We start from the raw sequence: 23,002 nt of genomic DNA on the forward strand, positions 1-23,002 counted from the left end.
ATCGTTAACCAATGTATGAACACATACCCAATTAGTAACCCTTGTTAATTTCTACAGTTTATGTTTCTAGTACTGCTATATATAATATTTAATTCATGTTTCTCCACGTTATTTTTATTTTGGATTGTTCTTTCTATATAGTCGATTTTATTTCTTCTCTTGTATTTTTTATTTCATTTTTTGTTTTGTAATATTTAACTATTTTCTTTTTATTTAAGTAGCATATTCTTTTTTAATGCGGTTGAAATATTTTTCTTTTGTAATTGTTTATATTTTTGTGTGTGTATTGGTGTTTAAAAGAAACAATTTATGCACGTGTTTAAGTGCTGGGAGAAGGTTGCAGAGCCTTAACTTTACCACGCAAAAGAAGTCATCAATTTAATAAATAAATAAAACATTGTCCAAAGGTAAAATAAATTTCAATTGCTAGACTACATCGAGCTTAACAAAATGATATACTTAAGGGTAAATTCTGATGCGTAATTTCTGAGAAAATTGACAGAAATAAACTTTTATGAGATTAAAAAGTATATGTCATTCCTTGCCAGTGGTAATTAATAGTTCTGCTGGAACATATTGTTTTCGGGGTTTGTACCGAGACCAAAACTAGTCTCGAGATCGAGACTGATTTTCCTAAATCGAGACGAGCTCCGAAACTCAACACCATCTAGACTTATTTGAGACAAGAGTGAGATTGAGATGGACACTTGTATAATTCGACACGAGACCTAATCTAGTCACGAGTCTTGGACTCCTCTCGACTATTGATTTAAAAAAAAAAAATTAAATTATCTTTATTCAAAAAATGTGCATTGTTCTCTTACACGTATGAAATGGGACAATTAACCTTGAGGAACCGCAATCATAGCCGTATACTCGGGAGAATCAGGGAATCACTACTTCTGTTCACTTGGTACTAACAATATTTCCAAAAAGTTTGTTTTCAATAAACAATAAAAGTGTTTTAAAAATCCCTTTCTTATTCTACGTGAACTGTATTTTAAGATATTTGGTCTAGGAATTAATTTGTGCGGTTGGTACGCACACATTGAAGCTGTAGTACAAACACAAAATACATAAATACCTTAAGAAAAATATTGTCCACCGCTAGCCACCACTTTCGCCCATCTGTCAGGCAATGTACGGATTCCGTGGCGAAAGAAGTCCTCATCCTTGGAAGCGATCCAATCAGAGACCCATGTTTCGATATCTTCTGAAGAAGTAAACCGCTGTCCAATCAAATCGTTGTTCATGCAATCGAACAAGTAGTAGTCCGAAGGAGCAACGTCTGGTGAATACGGCGGGTGGGGTAAAACTTCCCATCCGACATTTTCTAAATAGGTTTTGACCGGTTTTGCGACATGTGGGCGAGCGTTATCATGTTGAACAATAAGTTTATCATGTCTGTTCTCCCATTCTGGTCGTGTTCTGGCCAGAGCTTGCTTCAAACGCATTAATTGTCGTCGATAACGTTCTCCATTCATAGTTTCACCCGGTTGCAGCAGCTCATAGTACACCACACCTTTCATATCCCACCATATGCACAGCATAACCTTTGCACAGTGAATATCTCGTTTTGGTTGTGATGGACCTGGTTCACCTGGTTTCACCCAGGCCTTTTTTCGTTTAGGGTTCTCGTAATGGATCCACTTCTCATCACCCGTAATAATTCGATGCAGAAACCCTTTTCTGCTCTGTCGTTGAAGCAGCAATTCGCAAATGGTTTTTCGTCTTTCAACGTCTCTGTCTTTCAATTCATGTGGAACCCAATGTGACATCTTTTGAATCATTCCCATGACTTTCAAGCGTTTGGAGGCTGTTGTTTGATCAACGCCTAATGCTGCTGCAAGTTGTTCCTGCGTTTGACACGAATCCTGCTCGAGCAATGCTGTCAATTCTTCGTCTTGAAATTTTTTTGGCTGTCCAGCTCGCTCTTGGTCTGCCAAGCCGAAATCACCACTTCTAAACCGTGCAAACCACTTCTGATACGTTCGCTCAGCTAGAGCATGGTCACCATACACTTCCACCAAAATACGATGACTTTCAGTCGCACTTTTCTGCATGTTAAAGTAATGCAGCAGGGCACCCCGCAAAAACACTTTATCAGGCACAAATTGCGCCATGTTCACTTAACTACAAACTGGTGTTGTTGACGCTTTAATCCACTGCCCTATACTACGAACGATACGCGATGACAGGAGTTTGCAACACATGTGTGGATACACGGAACTGTGGGACGCTCCGTTCGTTGCGCCATCTCTTGTCCACCCGCACGAATTAATTCCTAGACCAAATATAATCGAAAGGATTCTGTGCTTGAGATAAACCACAATTATTTTAAAAACAATAATATAATCCTTGTCACATATGACCCAGCTTCTCCCAAACGTAGTTAGTTTTAAGCTAGAAGCCAGCAGCGGCACTGATTTCTGCATAACTTTGGGAGAGCTCCTTTAATTATGTGAGTTTTAGTTGTCATACACTGAGAAAAAAATGTAGATGGCGCATTTAAAAAAGGTAGGTTACATGCGTAATTCCTGTAGTTTTTGGACTTAACGCACAGCAGACGTATAACTGAAAAGGCATATTTTGTAATAGTTTCCGTATATTTGTTACATCTATACCTACTTTCCGTATGAAACAATGTAGGCGGTCAGGATCTCACATACAAATAGACCTAGTATATAACGTATAGCTGACGAAGGTAACATAAGTATATGCATGTGATATACGGAAAACTGTTAGATGTCAGACATCCTGCAACGGCATGATGTAACATCTAAGGGCAGTACCTATGTAGCATACGGATAACGTATGCTCCGTACTGATTTCTATAGTAAGCAAGAGGATTCCGTATATTTGTACAATATACCGCTGTCCGGAGAACGGATTTTTCTCAGTGTGCATCCTATAGCAAAAAAAAAAAAAAAAAAAAAAAAAAATCCAGGCTTTGGGGAGCTCAAGCAAACTGCTTTTCCACCATGATCAAGGCCCATGGTGATTTTTTTCAAACACAAACTTTAAAATACTAGGTGCTAACACAATGGTGATCCATGTTTCTTTCCTCACAGCTTGTCTCGTAAAATTTTTAAGTTGGGTTTCTCTCTCTAATTACAAACATATTTTAATGGTTGTAAATATTAAAAAGTAAACTTAACTTCTACCAAATTAAATAATTAAAAACATATTTAAATTAGTGATACTTTTATGAAAGTAAAAAAGTAATAAAAATAAATGCATTACTTTTATGAAAGTAAAATGCATATGTATGCTCTCCATTCGGATCAGGCCAATATGAAATCTTTCAATATTTCAGTTTAACGTCCCACGATTATGCCCTTTGGGCTAAGGGAGACGATGATTAAGACAAGTGAATGATGATGGAAGAATAATGTAGGAGGAAAGAGGAGTACCTCTAGAAAATTCACGGACACGATATTACCCATCACAAATTTATTTGCTTGGGGATCGAATTAAGGACTCCGCACACTAGAGGTAAGCGCTCTATCATTGAGCCAAAGTGCCTTCTCGGCCACAGGCCTACAGGTCTATGAAGATACAATTTTATAGGGTCAACTTTGATATTGACAGGAGGTGATGGGATCAGTAGTCAGTACCACGCTCCAGCCCCTTTACCTTCCGTTTTCCTTAGGCACCTACTTGCCAAGGGTTGCCAAGGAACCTGAGACACGTTTGAAACAGGGTAAAACTGGAGAATAAGTCCCCCCCACTTATACAGAAACAAAACCGTGCTGTTGTATTGGTAGGTAGACATCTTACCAACTAAGCTATCGCGGCTGTAACTTCACGAAGATACTTTTGATTCAATCTTGCAAAAAAATTTACATTTTAGAGGATTGTGAAATCGACTTACACATTGTACGCTAAATACCCAATGTACTTTGGTCATTGAGCTTTTGATCCAAATTTTAAAGCTTATGATTTTTGGTTCAGCATTTAAAATAACTTCTTTTGATACACGAAAAGAGGGAAACACGAAACTGCTAAATTGTAGATATAATTATGAAGAAAATATAGATTATGCACAAATCTCAGAATATATATATATATATATATATATATATATATATATATATATATATATAGTAGACTGGATTAACTGCAAATATATTAGGGTAGTTCTTATTTTTCGACTTAATGCTTTTTTTGAGTCTCAGTGTCTAAAACAGTTTCATAGTAGATCAAAGAGTAATAAACGAGAACATTTATTTATTTATTTGTTTAACACAACATGCTCGAGGCCCAGTTATAATGTTGATCCTTAGAAATACATTTCCCACAATTATATATATATACACTGTAAACTGGGGTTACTTGGAAAGTTTATTTTTCTTTTTCATATTGCCCCTTGTTATTTATTACAATTATTTTTTCTTCTCCGTGGGATGCTTCTAGAGCTTAGTCCATGTTACCTTTTCCTGGAGTCATAACAAAATTTTACTACGACTGAAGCCTCCCAGGAGCCAGAATGTGCTGTTTCCAAGTAGCCCCGCTTTTGGGGCTACTATGAAAATATATGTCTTTTCATAGTAGTAAGAAAGTATTTGGAAAGACGGAAAGATGTGACTATTTGAAAAAAAAAACAAACAAAAAACAAATGCAATATCACACTTTCCTGTGAAAATTGATATACAATATGCCTATGTTTCTTTGATAGTAATGTGTTCCTAGGCTGTTTTAAATAAAAAATAGATCTTTTTTGCACAAATTTTTAGTTAATCACAATAATTTGTTGAACCAATCTAAACTAACTACAGTGGTAAGTTTGTCTTCCTGAAGACCTACAGAACCAGTAAAAAATATTTTTGCAATATGCTTTTATAAACGGTAGTTTTTCAAACAATGCAAAGGAAATTTTGGCAAATACCAATACACGCATAAGCTCTTGGGACGTCTTCAAGACACTAAAACATGCTCTACATAATTTTATGAAATTTGTGTATGTATCAGATCAGTAGTTGCCTTACATTGGTTTACGAAATTACCAGGTATCATTTTTACAAGTGTACATTTACGTTAACTCTTCCCAAAAATATCATATGGTACTGTTATAGTAATAATAATGTAAGATAGTACGATAAGGGCAAAAATTCACATATTGAAATTCTTTGTTGCAAAGTCATATGGAAAAACAACTTGTTCTCTGCGGTTGTAGATAGGTTCAGGCAAAACTTCAATAATGTCATCGTTGTCTATTCACTGATAAATACCATCATTTTTAGTAGAAAAACGGAAAGAAATAAAAAAAATGGCCACCCATTGTCCCAGAAAGGAAGTGGAAATGTACAACTAATTCGTCTCATTAGGAAACTTCTGAAAGCAATGATATTTAGCACATCCATGTCAAAATCACTTTTCATTACGGAAACACAGGGACAATTTACGGAAAATAAAAAAAAAAAAAAAAAACGACAAGAAAGTATCATTTGCTGTGAGAATTTTTTGACCAGTCTATAAATAAGACACAACACTTATGACCATCCATATTGTTTCTTTTAGGCGTCTACTTTTCATTGGTCAGGAAGAAAACGACGTATTTGTCATAGTCCTCTCATTACTATATCATATAACACAAAAAATGTCAGTTTTCCAAATAACCCTAGATTTTCCAAGTAACTCCAGTTTACGGTCTCTCTCTCTCTCTCTCTCTCTCTCTCTCTCTCTCTCTCTATATATATATATATATATATATATATATATATATATATATATATATATAACAAGATTATACATTTATATATTTTAAGTCTATTCCTATATACTGTCTCCGACATTCCAAAAGCATCTATACCAGATATCCTTTCAATTGCATTGTAGGAAGCATTCATCTTCCATATAGGAGACTTAGCGAGGATACTTGTTCTTTGTAGTAAAATGTACTACTATTTCGTACGCGGGCTTTATCTGACGGGACATGCAATTGAGTGAACCTTCGAATTAAGATTAGGACAGTCAATTTTACCATGTAGTAATTTGTGTAAAAATAAAAAGATCCGCGTGATGTTTTCGCCGTTGTTTCAAAGCGTGCATATTAAGGCTTTGTACTATTTCTGAATATGACTCATATTTTGGATAAATGCCAGTTTTTCTATAAGGAAATAATTTCAAGAATTTCGATTGCATCTTTTCAATCATATCTATGTGTTTTCGTGTTTTTGGTGACCAAGTCGGAGTCGCATATTCTAATTGCAATCTCACAATACAGAAGTAGAGTTTTATTAATGTAAAATCGTTTTGAAACTCTTTACTTATTATCGTAATAAAGCCAAGATTTCTGTATGAATTATAAATAATTGTTTCAATGTGATAAGTAAAACTTAACTTAGGATAAAATAGCACTCCTAAATCTTTAATTAAGTTAGGTGCCTCTAAAATAGTTCCTTCAATAGAATAGGCATGTTTAATGCTATTTTCTTTGCGGGTAAAGGAAAGAGTTTTGCATTTATTCACGTTTAACATAATCTTATTATTGTCACACCAGTTTTTAGTATTGCACAAGACTATTTGCAGTTTTACACAGTCTTCAACGAATAAGTTTTGGAGAATATTTTAAGGTCGTCTGCGAATAGAAAAGTGTTAGAATAATGAATGTAAGACGGTATTTCTATTAGAAAGCGGACCATAAGAGTGAACCAAGATTTGAACCCTGAGGGACTCTAGATAAAGCTGTGAATTTTTTACATGGCGCTTTTTTTTTTTTTTTTACATAGATTAACTATACCAAGGAAAAATACTATACTCATTATTTGTAACTGAATATGTAACTATGTTTTAAAAAGAGGCTACTGGACTGCAAAAGAAGCTCAGAAAATTTAAATTACTTACTTTAATCTGCACTGGAACAAATGGGTCTTCTATAGGCAACACAAACATCTCATCCCACGTGGGGTTAAGATCTCTGTAAATTGTCTTTGATTTGTACAGCAACCTCCCAGACACTTTGAACTTCACGTAAGGGTCACTGGTACCTGAAAGACACAAATCAAACAATTTTTAATAATAATAATAATAATAATAATAATAATAATAATAATAATAATAATAATAATAATAATAATAATAATAATAATAATAATAATAATAATAATAATAGATTCAACTGCAAGGAGAATGTTCCCAGGGAATGAAAAATTTAACTGTTTCACTTTAATGCAACAAAAAGTGCTTAGTTAGTAAAGAGGAGATTTAGAAGTGCCAGATTTGAAACGATGCTATTGACTACAATTTTAGAGGATGATTAAAATCACGAAGAATATATACACGAACATATAAATATCATATATGTATATGTGTATGTTCCCGCGTAACTATGAAATGCCTGAAGCAATTTCACAAACTTGGTACAGTACACACATCACTTATAATTTGGAAATAAATCACATTTAGATAATACACCTTTAAGATTCCTAGGGAGCTTGGAAGGGGTGATATGTGAAAATAATAAAAAATAATCGATATTAATGTCAGGGTCACTGAGATGAATAGCGACACTCCAGATACCGTACTGTCAGGGCAAAACACCCCTTAACACTCATGGGGGTAAGAGGAGGTAACACGTAAACATAATCGAAAGGGATCGATATTAGTGACGAATCTACAGTTGTCGGTGTCACTGAGATGAATATGAAAGTGACGCTCTCTCATGATTTTAGTCCAAGTTCAGCCCAATCGGCAAGGGATTGAGAAGGGGTAAAAAAATGAAGTGTCCAAAATGATCGATATTAGTGTAAAATCTGTAGTTTTTAGGGACACTAAATTGATTGACAGTCCTGATGATAATTAAGCCCAAATTTAAGCAAGAACGAGTATGGGAGCTGGCCCATAGGGAATTGACAGAAGCAATGCTGAAAACGTTAATCGTTATTAATTCGATTGAGTTGATTTGATTGAGATGTAGCTTCCCGTTCAGCAGCAAGGTTATTTGAGACGTGGACCTACAGTTTACTGGGGATCCGAACCACACAAAACTCCAGCCGGGAATCGAACCCACGCGTTATTAATTCGATTGCAGGGAGAATCTTCCAAGAGAATGACATGTAGCAATTTCACTACGTTGCAGCAAAAAAGAAGGACTCAGCTGATTGAACTGAAATTTAATATACAGACGGAGACAAAGAAGTGCCAGGTCTGAAAGGACGCTACTCATTTAGTGAAGGAGGTAGATAATAACTCATACATGGGTGACGTCACCTATATTAAAATGTTCCACTTTCTTTACTGATTTAAACAATATATATGATATTATGGATCCATACTGTACCATACTACCATATCATAGTATGGATCCATAGTATGATAGTATTGACCTATATGAGGGACCTATATGTAAATTTGAAAACATTTTAATAATTAATATCAATATCAACAGAGAGCGTAATTAGACTTGTTAATTGAGACAAGTAGAAGTGATCAGGTGAATAATAATTATGAACTATTTTAATTAACAACCTTTCGTTGACTTCCCAAACTAAACTGAGCCTCGACTTCCTGATAACAGCACACTGATCCCTCCAATGACTAGAACGTGGAATAAATATGGTAAAACTCTCTCAACGACAGATACCGATCAGTGTTTGTTACGGTATTACTATTCACTTATCCGGAGCTTAGATGTTACTGAAAGTTGTAACTGGTACCGATCTCGGTGACAATGAGATGCCTCTCGGAATATTAAATATTGCTTTGTCTCGATTCCGAAGGCTAAAAGACACCTTATTCCAATCAATGTTCCTTTAGGAAAGGATCTCATTCACGAACTCCAAAATGTTTAAAGATGTACTATAACACATTCACTTCTAGATTTGAGGTATCAGAAAGTTAGTATTCATATTCTGAGCAGAATAACAGCAAGCTCGACACCAGTTTCATACTGAAGAGAGAGTATTTTTAATTCGGGCTCTCTAATTAGATTTCCACCTCCTCGAGAAACTCCCCGCACTACTACAATTGCAACATATCAACTTGATTGTGAGCTCAAGTTCGTGAATGAAGACAATTTTGCATGACTAGATTCTACAATAGTCTATTCAACGCGAAAATCCTCCTTGGCACATTGACGTTGTGATTTCTGACCATTTGCACAAGTTGATGACTGTTGGCACATTGACTGAAAGCTCAGTTGTTAACTGTTATGGCAAAATGTTACAAGCGACAACCTCAGTTATGGGTCGTTTACACTTAGTCGATTTGCGTTCGATTCAGTTGAATTGACGTCACTTTCAACTTAATCGACCGTGTAAACGGGACTTCAACTTAATCGCTTGTTGATCGAAGGCGACTAATCGACTGGGAACTGAATTAAAAGACGTTCTGTTTTCTGTGGTTGAAATAATTGAACACATCCATCAATCTGATTCGGCCTAGTTGCTTCGATTTAGTGGCAAATGCAGCGAGTCGATTTAGTCATGCGACTAAATCGACTAAGTGTAAACGCCCCATTAATCTTCATGGTTCATCCACAATGGACTACTTCACTGTGATTAAGAAAACGTAATTATTATTTGGTAAGAACTAATTATATAAGACATTATTATTATTTTTTTAATGTTTCATGTTAGGAAAATTAGTCGCATTTTAAAATTACCATTACAGTTTTCTTTTCTTTCCATATATATTGTTATAACAATGAAAGATAAGGCTTTAATTATCTTATACTATTTATTAGTCAAAAAATATCACCCCACATCAGAGGTGTTGCTATGCTCCCTTTTTCTATTCAATCAGATCGGCTTTCTGATCACATGTTACCCCTGTTTGCTACTTCTCCAGACGAATTTTTTCAGTTAAGCGATTCGTTAGTAGAGTGTCGTTGGGTCGACCTTAGCGCTCTGTGTTAATTTACCTACGGCCAAGGGCGCCGATCCTGGGGACAGAGGGGGCCCGGCCCCCCAAAAGACTCATGTGAGCCTTAGCATTGTATTTATGAATATACAATATTTGGTATAATTTGCATGCAATTTGTCTTAAAATCTTCATATATATGTCTTCCGCATCCGAATGCTTCCCCACCAATTTATACCCTTTGCCTACGGCCAGATTTTTTTCTTATCTCACAGCCGCTACTCACATTAGCAAAAATGTATTAAGTCCTCAAAATCTTTCCAGTATGATGACTATATGTTTAGTCTTCTTATTTCATTAAATGCCAAGTAAACTGTTGTAGTGTCAGTAAATGTTAAGAAAATAAATATATTTCAAGCATTTTGTAAGTCTTGGTTGTGGTAGTTATCTAATTGCAGTAGTCCACAGATATTTAAAAAGTAAATCAAGGAGAAGGCCTCTCGTTAGCTTAAAATAACAAGTTGTCACAATACGTGTACATTGAATCATTCCAATAATAATAGAAATTGTGAATGTGAACTTTTTCTGAACCTGGCACTTCTTTGTCTCCGTCTGTATATCAAATTTCAGTTCAATCAGCTGAGTCCTCCTTTTTGATGTAACACAGTGCAATTGTTACATGTCATGTAAGTTTTTGTCTGAACTTTGTGTCGCTGTAAGGAAGTAACTGCAAGAATATTTTACTATTTGCTTTCTTTTTTGTGCAATTTTATATATTGCTAACCGTCGTACTACTTTGCAATTTGAGGATAATAATTTGTATCATTCTCTAACCCTAAATTTGGCGTGTTGAGCATTATTTAAAGGCAAATTTTGAAAGAAGTCTACTCTAATTCTATTGTCTGTGGTAGAGGTATAATATTCCAATGTTTCTGAAAACACATACACAAAAATTTACTTTTTTTAAAACACTGATATCAGGTAAGCTTGCTGGTCAGGTAGGTATAGTAAACATGGATATGCCCTGCACCTATAAAATTTTCTTCAGGCGCCCCTGGTCCTAGGCCACCCATTCTACGGCTTTCATCTATCCATATGTGATTTTCATACAATTGGGGGTCGAAGGAAAGCCTGAAGAACTACCTGGTCGAACTAAGAAATGTGGGAAAGATGCAACATTAACATTCACTCTAGTAACACGGCCAAGAATTCTTTAACAAAGGCAGAGGAATGCAGGAGTATCACTCTGATACAAGTTTGTTGTTATAGGTGGAGAGTACATGTGAAACCAGGGGCGGATCCAGGACGGACTTCTGGCGGGGCAGTGGGTAGTAATACTACTATTTAGAGCTACTTTTAAGAGCTGCAAACTCTGGAATGGGTTTTATTTATATATAAAATAAGAAAGCTTCCTCTTCTGGGGGGCGATCGCCCCAATCGACCCCCTGGATTCCCCTGTGTGAAACAAGTTTATTTCTTTTAGAACATCCTTTGAACTTCATTGGATGATCTTATATTGGGTTGGTGAAAAGGCCAAGCAACAGATGGAGCTAGTTCATTGTTGAAGCTTTTGCTAGAATCATTTGACAGCTAATGGTAGTTGTAGCTTCATTTCTATTTATTTATTTTAAAGAGCAATTTGGCTGAGTTTTGTAGAATTACAAATTGAAGATGGAAAATTAAACTCTGCATTTTCGCCACATTTTACCCTGTTTCTTCCGTAAAGTACAGGGCGTCAAGCTTGTGAAAAGTTGCGTCAATTTTAAGGTGACAATGATCTATAGTAACATCAGTACGATGGTTTACGAAATTCCGAGCTGGTGATTTTGATCTCGACATTCCTCGGTGAGGAAGGTCTTACTGAGGTTGATAACAAAACAAAGGTATTCATCGAGTCCTACCCATTGTACACGACACAAGAGAATGTATGAACATTGGAAATCATTCATTCAAATATCCGAGGTCACTTGAAGAAGCTGGAATACGTAACCGAACTCGATGATTGGGTTTCTCATGCATTCAGGCAAGTTCATTTGACGGAGTATAACCATTTGCGACAGATTATAAACATCTGCAACGTGCTCATTGAGCGTGAGAAAAAGGAGTGATAACGCAATGAGAAGTGGATTGTTTACAACAACATAGTGCACAAACTATATTGGTTCTGACGTGATGATTAGCGTAAAATGACATCGAAAGCAGACATTTATCAGAGGATGGATATGTACTTAGAGTTTTAGAATTTTAAAGGTGGTGTGTTTTCCAAACGCATACCTAAGAACCAAACAACCAATTCTAATATATATGGTCGGCAATTGGACATTTTGAACGAATCCGTCACCCAGAAATGCCGAGAGAGCTCGTAAATCGTATAAGAGTTGTGTTCTATCGCGACAACAGGAAACCGCACCTAAGTTTGATCACATGTCAAGAATTATTTTAGCTTGGATGGAATTGTCGCCACATCCAGTATACTTGCCTGACTTTACGCTAACCAACTTCCACTTATTTCGCTCTCTTCAAAACATTTAGTTCAGGTGCTGTTATAAATCAATTTCTTGTTCAGTTCTTTCCTGATAAAGATAGATCCTTCTTTGAGCGAGAATTTATGAACCTCACTGGATTATATATAACTTTACTGGAATATGAGGAGGTCCGAACAAAACGGGCAATATATTATTGATTGATACTTTTTTTTTTAATGAACTTTCAGAAAAATGAAATGACCTTTCCGACAACTTAGTATTTAAGGGATGTAAGGTCAATATATCACCCTTCATTAATGTTTTTCTCATTTTGGGTTGATTTTAAGCTGACGATGCCACTTAGTGGCTCAGTATAAGTAATTTAAAGTGTCGAAGAGGTTTGCTAAAATAAATAAATAAATAAATAAATAAAAATAAACTTTACAAAAGGGAGAGAAATTTTATTTTTACTTTTGAGCAAATAGTGTGCCATCGAACGACAAGAAATCCGTCAGCTTTTCTTGGAATTCATAACAGGTACTTTTCGTAGTTTAATTTCCTTTTAAATTTGCTTCACCTAGGAAAATAACATATATTGATAGAGGATATACTGAATGATCTGAAAAGAAAAAGCTTCTTTTAATACGAGCAATGTATATTTCATAAAGATGATATAAAATCAGTGCCAGAAAGTACAAACATCCTGATGGTATTGTGTAAAGAAATGCTTCTGGAAGCTACTGTAGATAGGACAAAGTTTGTGGTAAGAACCTGAAACTTTACTTGGGGAACAGGGGCGTCATTTAGGGAGGGCAGGAGGAGGCAATTGCCCCCCCAAGAGTTTGAGGAATACATATACTTTAATCGATTGTCTACTAATATACTAGTACAAAACGTGAAATTCTTGTGTTAGTAGTATTCTTGTCCCTCCCAAGCAGAGTTGCCAACTTTTCTTAAGAAAAATCGGGACGGGACAATCGGTGTTGGACCGGACATCCATCATTGTATGTAAAAAATAACTTTATAACTTAACGTCGAAGAACAGAATAATGCTCCTCAGCACAAGTTAATGTAAACAATGCGATTCCGCGCCAAACCAAAAGTGAAGCAGAAGACGCCGACACTGGTGGTAGATCTGGCAGACGGTTGATATACCCGGTATAGTTAGCGTCGCAGCTACCCTCTGAAGTGAACGCTAGTGTTACTGCCATTGCGGTAGCAGTCGCTTTTAGGTAGAGGTTGCGAAAAAATATTTTTAGTGCTGCATGGAATATATTATCATAATCGGCTGGATTATTAACTCAAAACAATTAGCGAATAACTATAAATTAAAGGCGAACTACAAATTATTTTTTCACGAGTCAAATTAAAACATTTTGTTACATTGATTCTATACATAAAACTGTGCGTGTGAAAAAAAACTTTGTTATTCCTTTGCAAAAGTGGCCCAGTAAAATATTAATTAACTCTGAAAATTGATAAATCGGGACAATATGCGTCCCGATGAGTGTTCGGTCATGACGCGGGACAAATAAGTCAGAAATCGGTATAGTCCCGACAGAATCGGGACGGTTGGTAACCCTGCTCCCAAGCGAAGTCTGAAATGTCGCCCCTGTTGGGAATCGAATTGAAATATTACAATTAATAATGCAAAGAACATGAATAAATTTGACATAGTTATAAGAAATTAGAACAAAATTAACCATTAAATAAGAAGTGCAGGAATGGCGATAAATGAACTTTATTTTTCCGTTACGAGCATTTTGCCTTTGAAAGTAAATATCGAAGAAATTAAAAACTTTAATAAATAAATAAATAAAAGGATTTTATCTTTGTACCATAGCTTATGGATGTGGAAATCGGACTGACTAACTCACAGGGCTGAATACAGGCTGATGTTTTCCAAAAATAGTCTTAAGCAAATAGTAAATGAAGAACGTTGCCTTATGGAGATTCCACGATGTGCATTCTTAATCGAATATTGGGTTGGATCAGGGGCGCACCTACTGGAGGTCTATTGGGTCTGGACCCCCCAAAACTTTGTAATTCAACATACGGTAGAAATGATTGATCTAACATGAACATTTGATTTTACACTTCATCTGCACTATTTCTCTTACAAAAAAATTTAGTTGTATCATTTTTGGTGAAAATATAGGTGGAAGTATTTTACAATTATTTAAAAACTTATCGTGTTTTCGAAAAAAATGAAATGAAATATGTTTTACGTCTCACCGTTATGCCAGTTAGGCTAAAGAAGACGGTGATGATGAGAGAAATGGTGGAATGAAGAAAGTGGAAGGAAACGGGAGAACCCCGAGAAAACCCACGAGCACAATGTTTGTCCACCACAAAGTCCACACGGCGCGAGCTGGGATTGAACTAGAAACCCCAAGCACCGGAGATGAACACTGTACCACTGAGCCACCGCGCACCCTATCGTACTTTCGAGTGCAGAATAATATCCAACTCGTCCAATACTACATAGACGTAGTGGATTGTAGTCTTGGACTCCACCTAAAGCTTGGAACCCTCCCAACAAAAAATTCTGGGTGCGCGCCTAGGTTTGATTGATCTGAATATAGCGTTCCTTTTTCAGCACCGAAACTGTATGAAACGTGGATCTACAGTTTGCCGTGGAATACGGATCACTGTAATACGTTCAAGGCGGTCACTGGGAATTGAAGTCGGGAACCCGTATACCAAAGGCGAGTACAGTAGCCACTAGACTTGCATGAGATCTGTAATTATTATTTCAACAAATAGTCCCACAGAAACTTATGTTATATCACTATAATTTCTCTATATTTTAACTTAAAGCAATTACTAGTCTTTAAAAAAATCCAGTAAATTGTCTGAAGCTAAGATTACCACTTCAAACACAAGAACAATTACTTCAAATTTCACGGATTTGATTCGTGTTCATTTTCTGCAATCAGTGGGCGTCTTTCTGCATTTTAACTTAATTTACTACTTCACCAATTTCTTTCGTTCGGTGCGTAGATATTCGCCGAGGGAAATCATCAAAACACAAGTTCTTTTTTATTTATATTGACACAAGAAGCGGATTCTAATAAATTAATGGGGTTTCTTGCGATTGGAAACGGCAGCCTGAAAATTGCATTCAGTCGTCTTCATATAAAGAAATAACTACGAGAAATGAACAAGCAAAACGTAGTTTCATGTCTCACCACTAGATGGGTCGCAAATCCGTTTCTGTAACTCGTGGACGCAAGGATCCAGATTTCAAGCACATTTCACACAGAAACTATATTGATGATTGTTAACTTACAGTACACCTACAGTAGAGTTTCGGTGATTCTAGTTCAAGGGGAACATTGGAAGCTACCTCGAAAAAAAAAAAAAAAAAAAAAAACATAGAAGCAAGCAAAACTATGGCCAGGGATTAGTTGAAGGGGCCAGCGATTTTTTTTTTAAGTGTTATAAGTTCGTTAATTTCTGTTAATATTAGATTAGGGCTTACTACTGTCATCATTGTATTCATATTCCCTTATGTGCGCTTTTGGTAGTCCTTATGTAGTCTTTACAGCATTTCACTTTTCTCATTTTTACATGTACTTCTATTCCATTCTTAAATGAGACACACATCAATTATGCTTCCCTTACTTCATTTCTCCCGTAAATCTTATATTTTTACCTACTTTTGGCCTCTTCATCTAAACATAACCCAAAATGTTTAATTTTGTAGATTTTGTAAAAGAACAGTATCATATAAATTAGTGAAAGCCAATTTATAACGGACTGGAGAGCAGGGAAAATAAAATCCATACTTGAAGATTTTCTATTTTATCCCTCCTCCCCTTGACGGCACAGTTGACTGAATGTATGGAAGTCATACATTTTCTAAATATCTGTTTTATTCTACGCATTAGGTGTCTTGTTCCATGCATCTAGATACAGCGATGACAAAAGAACGGTCCGCGAGTATGTTCAATCGGGCTCGCAAGTGATTTCTTTTTAAATATTAGATTTATTTATTTTAGTTCCATGCATAATAGTTGGCCATTATACCTGAATCGAGACTTGACTTTTTTTTTTTTAACTATAAAAATATTTTCTTTATCCTTTTCGTTACGAAGCCCATGCTACAAGGCAAGGCAGATTGGCACCCGGCCGATTTCGAGAAAAAAAAAAAAAAAAACATCGGATTACGTCAAGTTACTTTCAAGTGTTCATATCAGGTCCTAATTGTCCTTCATACATGAAACAAGGAATGGCAAAGAAAGAAGAGAAGAAAGATTCAGAAAATATATGACGTAAGCAAGTTTAGGGAATCACCGCGTGAGACGCGAAAAATGAAAAATGGCCTCCGCGTATGATTCTTACATCTTGTTCCAGAACTATTTACTAGCTACAGAATTGATCTGAGCTAGAAACAATTGCAAATAGCTATATGAACTGCCCGGTACCAATGGCCTTACCTTGCAAAATGGGATGATAACAGAAGGGTCAAAGAAAATACTTTGATAGTTTTAGTTAAGGAAAATATTTTGATATATTTGAAGTCCAATCTCAATTAGAGCATATGATAATAGCAATAGTAGGTAGTTGGTTACAACATTCAGTCCTACAAAAGAGAGAGTTAAAATAATGGCAACTAGAGTAGCAGGAAAAACATTTATTATTGAGACTGCCACAAAAGATGATCTTGAAAAGCTACAGAAAAACAAACAGCTATTGGAAGAGTTCAAAATGGAACAAGGGAAGAAAAGAAATCCTCAGTTTATAATATATAAAATACCATAAACGTATTCCGATGACTTCCTAATTGAGACACTCATTGAACAAAACCTGGAAGAGAATGAGGAAGAGCAAGCAGGGAAAGAGATGAAGGCTAAGTTTCAAAATGGCCCAAAAAAGGCGGCAGATGCCATCTAGTTACTGAGGTTCCGTTCAATTTCCACAGGAAGTTCGTAAAAAAACAGGCGAATCTTCATTATGTATGAGTCGCTTTCGGTAAAGGAATTTTTAAGCGTGGCAAAATGCAGCAAGTGCAAGAATTATGAACACATAGCACGATATTGTCGTGCACAGGAAGTAAGATGTGCCATTTGTGGAGAAGAAAAACATGAGAAAAACGCCTGTTAGAATTTGGAAAAAAGTATATGTCCCCTGCCAAATCAGGAAGAAGAAATGCAACGCAAAGGTTGAAAAAGACTGCTTGAAGTACAAGTATTTCTACGAAAGGGAGGTAGCCAAGTATGACTATGGCTGCGGAAACTGAGAAAATTATGACAGAACAGCATACAAAACAAGCGGATATAAGCGACAATATCAACATGACAAGCAGAAAAAACAAACTAGAAGAAGGAAACAATTTTTCAAAAAAGCAAAGGGAGAATAAAGTCAGTCGTAATACTGCGTTGGATCCTGGAAACTCCAAACACGAAGAACGAGAAGCCCAGAAACCAACCATGAAGATGGGAGATGCTCAAAGCAGCAGCAGCTGTAGATAGTCTTCAAATCAAGATGGAAAACAGAGAATTAGCGGAACAAATAACACTGATCCTGCAAATGTATATGAGAACTTTGAGTCAAAACTCTCCAGATTAGAGCAGTTCGCAATTTTGAGATTAGCCCTGAGGCATATAATTCGCAATCTGAAGGAAAATGGAAATCAGATAGTTCTTCCTTTCTCACAAGACAAGGACGAAATGGAATTAAGTCGGAATTAACTTGCCTACAAATCCAAGACAACTACTAGAGCTTGTAGACATGGCTTATGCAATAAGAAATTTAAATTTAGACCTAGAAATGTAAATTTAGAATAGAGCTTATATACATTTTGTACGATTCTACGGCCGCATTATATACAATCACAAAAATGACTGGCCCAATATTGTTGAGTCAAAACCTACCACACTTAAGTTTTATGGATAGTAACCTGAGAATTTTACAACTTAATGCGATGCGATCAGAAGTCGTTTGGAAGAAATTATTGAAACAAGTATAGAATGGAAAATTGATATCTTATGTCTACAGGAATCCTATTTTTAAAATGACGAGTTTGAAACTCCAAATATTAATTATAGAATACTAAGAGAAGATAGACACGCACTTGCCTCAATAATAGTTTTAAACAATGAACTACAAATTTTAAATATTGTACATTTTTTAAAAAATAAATGAACAAACTGTACAAAAATAAAATTTGGATTAATAGATTTTATATTGATAAATTCTTACTTTCAGCATTCACATCCCATAGAACCATATATAGAAAACACAATGTCAATTTGTAATAGGCTACATACACAGAAAAAAGACTGTTAATATGTGCAGATACAAACGCTAAATCAACTTCTTGGAATTCCAACGTGTTGGATGAAAGAGGAGAAAATTTGGAAAACATGATAAACGAAATAACTTAATTATAATAAATCAGCCTAATAATCCATCGACATACAGAAACAGGAATGGGAACGAGACGAACATTGATGTAACAATTACGTTTACAAATTTTATAGAGGCCATCTTTAATTGGAAGGTATTAGACAATGAAACTACGAGTGACCATCAAATAATAAGATTTGATACAGTTAAACCTTACAACAGCATTAGAAGACAAGATGAGCAAGATATACGTTATAAGATAAAATGGATCTATTGGGAAAAATTAAATAAATAAATTAGTTTACCAGATTTAAATTGCGTTAACGAAAATGAACTAAATGACAAAATAAAAGAAATGGGTAACTCAACGTTGGAAGCAGTTAAAAAACAATAAAGAAAAGAGTAAAAACAAGTCAAATGGTACAATCCATATTTGGAATTTAGGTTTACAAGTGTTGAAACGGAAATTAAGAGCGGAGAGACGACAGTACCAAAGGGCACCAGATCCATATTTAAAGGATATAAGATTAAATCAATATCTTCAAATTAAAAACGAATATAAAGAAAAAATAAGAGACAAAGATAAGGCATGGGCAAATTTTGCCATGGAAAAATTAAGCATGGACCCATGAGGCATGCCTTATAAAAAAATGACAGAAAAAGACCAACCTTGGTACTGTCTACTATGGAAAAACATGACGAAACATACACAAGCGATATGAAAGAAACAATGGAATACATAATAGATACATCATTTTCCAATGACGTCCCATTTACAGATAACGACGAAAACAAGAAGGATAGGGAAAACTATATAAACTCTTATCCAGGTGAACTTTCAAACTTAGAAGAAATAAAAATAAAAACTAATAATGAGGAGATCGAGGAAATTATAAAGGATTTGAAAAATAACAAAGCGCCAAGACCTGTTGGTTTGAAATTCGAAATTTATAAAAATAGCAGACAAAGTTGGGTACCATATTTGATCAGGTTATATAATAAGTGTATTGAGTTAGGTTCATTCCCAAGAAACTGGAAGAAAGCCAAATTAATCATATTACAGTAACCCGGCACGATCACCTCTCCTAAGTCATATAGATCAATTTGCCTCTTGGACATTTTAGGCAAAATACTAGAAAAAATAATAGCTAAACGAATAAATGCTAAGGGAGCTAAGGAAGGGATTTAAGCAAGTGTAAACTACAGTTCAGTTTTAGAAAAAATAAGGGAACGACAGATGTAATAAACAGACCTTTGAAAGAAAGAACTAAAGGTATAGGAGGAAAATACACTGTCGTAATTTTTGTTGATATTTGCTGGCGCTGTTGATAACTCATGGTGGCCTGCTATGTTTAAAGAATTGCAGAATCTACAGATTGACGCAGGTATTCTACGGTTAATCAAAAGTCAGACAGAGAAGTAATTTATTCAGCTTCTAATATGGAAATAAGAAAAAAACATAACAAGGGAATGTCCACAAGGATCTATATTGGGACCTCTGCTCTGGGATATCATGCTGCAACCAGGTTTGAAAAGCATAAATAACTTAGAAGAACTAACTGGCTTAGTGGCTTACATGGACGACATAGCGTTAATCATAAATTCAAAAAGCCGAACAGAATTGGAAGCAAGGTCAAACTTAGTTATGGAAAAATTATTGAATTGCTGTAAACTAACGAAATTGAATATATCTTCTGACAAAACAAAATACATGTTAGTTAATGGGAAATTGGACGGAAACCCGATTATAAAAATTGATAATATTCAAGTCAATTTCCAGAGTAGAAATTTTCAAATATCTTGGTATATGCTTAGATAAGTTGCTGAACTTCGCAGTCCATATAAACAGGCAAAAAGAGAAGATAATTGAAATTACATTTTTTTTTTATATATAATGGCAAGAGACTTTAGATTGTAAGGCATTGTCTAACATATTATAAGGCAATATAGCAATCGCTGCTTATGGCTCAAGTTCTTGGAGTCATAGACTACTAGAAAATGTTAAAATAAGAACAAAGGTAGATAGTATTCAAAGAAGTATTTTAATAAGAATGACCGGGGCCATGGCTACTACAACTGTGGAAACCCTACAAGTTCTTTTGAGCATAGAACCCTTGCACCTATCGAAATCGAGACAAGCAGGTCGATATTGGCTGCAAACGGGCAACCTAGTAAAATTAGAAAGAATATTTAAACACAGAATTCTCACGATGGAGGAAATGGACAATTATATAAGGAGAAAATGGCAAAAAAACTTGGACAAATAGCACTAAAACCCGAAGACTAACAATTTTCCTAACATTGACCAAAGACTAGAAGTGGGAGATCTTAATTTTAATAAACACATGACATAATTTTTAACCGGACAAGGACCATTCAAAACTACATTTTATAAACTAGGACTCTTAGATAATGATTTTCAAGTCCTTTTAATAAGAGCAGGGGTAAAAGTGCGGGGGAACGCAAAGGACGTCATCCTCCCACCTAGAAAAAATATGTACGCCGTCCCCCTAGTACCTAAAAAATTACAATGGGCAAAGATAGACAGGGGGACGGCGTGACGTCGTGCCGCTACCTACCGTCCCCCTATCTTTTCAGATCTACTTTTATCACTGAATAAAAGGATGTGTTCTCATAAATTTAGTGCCGGGCAGTCTTGTAATTTTGGACTGCATTAATTCAAAAGGGTGTTAGATTCGTTAATTGATTTAAGGACAGTTTGCAGGCGCACATGTTACTGCACTCTTTAAATTTTTGAATAGTTTATCTAAAAAGTGTCAGTTGATGAAACGATTATATATTTAAATTAAAACTGGAACTAATAGTCCAGTAAAATGAGATTCTAACTAAAAAAAAAAAAAAAAAATCAGAACAAGCCGGAATTTTTGAGGAGACCTTTATTTTTGTGCTCAGCTCATCCAGAAAAAGTACGCCTACTCTTAATTTAAACATTCTTTTTTGGGGGGTTGAAAGGAGGCAATTCTATTGATTTGCAGTTATCTCGAAACTTGTACATTTTTTCAGGAAAATAGTTATAAGAAAAATTGTAGCTTACAAATTTCTACACTGAGAAAAGATGTATGTGTTGTACGTAAAATCGTATGTTACATTTGTAAATCCTGTAGTTTTTGGACTTAACGTACAGCAAACGTATAACTGAAAACTCATGTTCTATAATACTTTCTGTATAAGTGTTCCATCTATACGTACTTTCCGTATAAAACAATATAAGCGGTCAGGATCTCACATACAAATACACGCATATAACATATAGCTGACGAAGGTAACATACATATATGTATGTAATATAAGGAAGACTGTTAGATATCAGACATCCTGCAATGGCGTGATGTAACATCTAAGAGCAGTACCTATGTAGCATACGGATAACGTATGCTCCGTACTGATTTCTGTAGTAAGCAAGAGGATTCCGTATATTTGTACAATATACCGCTCTCCGGAGAGTGGATTTTTCTCAGTGTACACAAAAAAATGTCCTTAGACTTTCTCCCCCCCACAGAATCGAATGATTCAAAGATAGAGTCTAAATTATGTCTGAATAGAAAAAGTGTACACCGCTATATTCTTATATATAAAAATGAATGTTTGTTTGTTTGTTTGGCTGATACACAAATCCAAGGGGTTTGCTTGGCATACTTCTAATAATTTTAGTGAAGAAGCGTAGCATTTAAAATTTTGTGATTGCATATCCTAAAGTGGGAAGAGAGGATCTCAAAGGGGAAGAGGTGGTTTATCTTGTATATACAAAATGAATTTCCGTGTGTTTATCCGGTATACAAAGCCACACCATTTGCTTTACGTACTTCATCAACTTGTAATAACTACATCAAAGAAAACATAATCTGCAAGAGACTGTAGGCTATTTACAAATTTTTGTTGCTTATCCTAAGGGAAGAAAAGAGGTTTCAAAGGAGAAAAGGTGGTTTAAGATTTATGCCAAAAAGTGTATCTCTCGACCTCCTCATGTTAAGAATATGGAACTCGGTTTGTTAACTTAGAAACGAGTGGACATACGCACATGACTTACAATCTTAAAAAAAAAAAAAAAAAAAAAAATACATCGTGTAGGTAAGACTTCCTAGCACCGAGAGCAGTGAGAAGGGTATGACACGAAAATATCGAGAACAACTGATGTTAGTGTCGAATCGATAGTTTTTGGAGTCATTGAAGTGAATAGTGACACTTCTGATGCCGTTTAAGATCAAGTTGAGCCTCGTCTGCGTGGAAGGATAAGAATGCATGGAAAATAAAATGTCCAAAATAACCGAGATTAGTGTCGAATGTAGTTTTTGGAGTATTTAAGCTTACTGGTTCCAATCCCAATGACATTTAAGCCCAAATATAGCAAAGGAGTGCATGCC

The 23,002-nt window shown here is 35.4% G+C and overlaps 1 protein-coding gene across 3 annotated transcripts in view; it reads right to left on the reverse strand.

Annotated features, from left to right (window-relative positions):
- Mctp (multiple C2 domain and transmembrane region protein) overlaps nucleotides 1–23,002 on the reverse strand; it is a 955,910-nt gene that overhangs the window by 313,388 nt on the left and 619,520 nt on the right. For all 3 annotated transcript variants that reach the window (XR_014129216.1, XM_081746500.1, XM_081746491.1), the window contains exon 6: nucleotides 6,847–6,989. Coding sequence is in view for 2 of the 3 variants with exons in the window: in XM_081746500.1 (XP_081602626.1) it covers nucleotides 6,847–6,989 (143 nt within the window). In the remaining variant the exon portion in view is untranslated. The remainder of the gene's footprint in view (nucleotides 1–6,846; nucleotides 6,990–23,002) is intronic.

The sequence above is a fragment of the Thermobia domestica genome, chromosome 2 (genome assembly GCF_964235325.1).
Source record: "Thermobia domestica chromosome 2, izTheDome1.hap1.1, whole genome shotgun sequence".
NCBI classification, from domain to species: Eukaryota; Metazoa; Arthropoda; class Insecta; order Zygentoma; family Lepismatidae; genus Thermobia; species Thermobia domestica.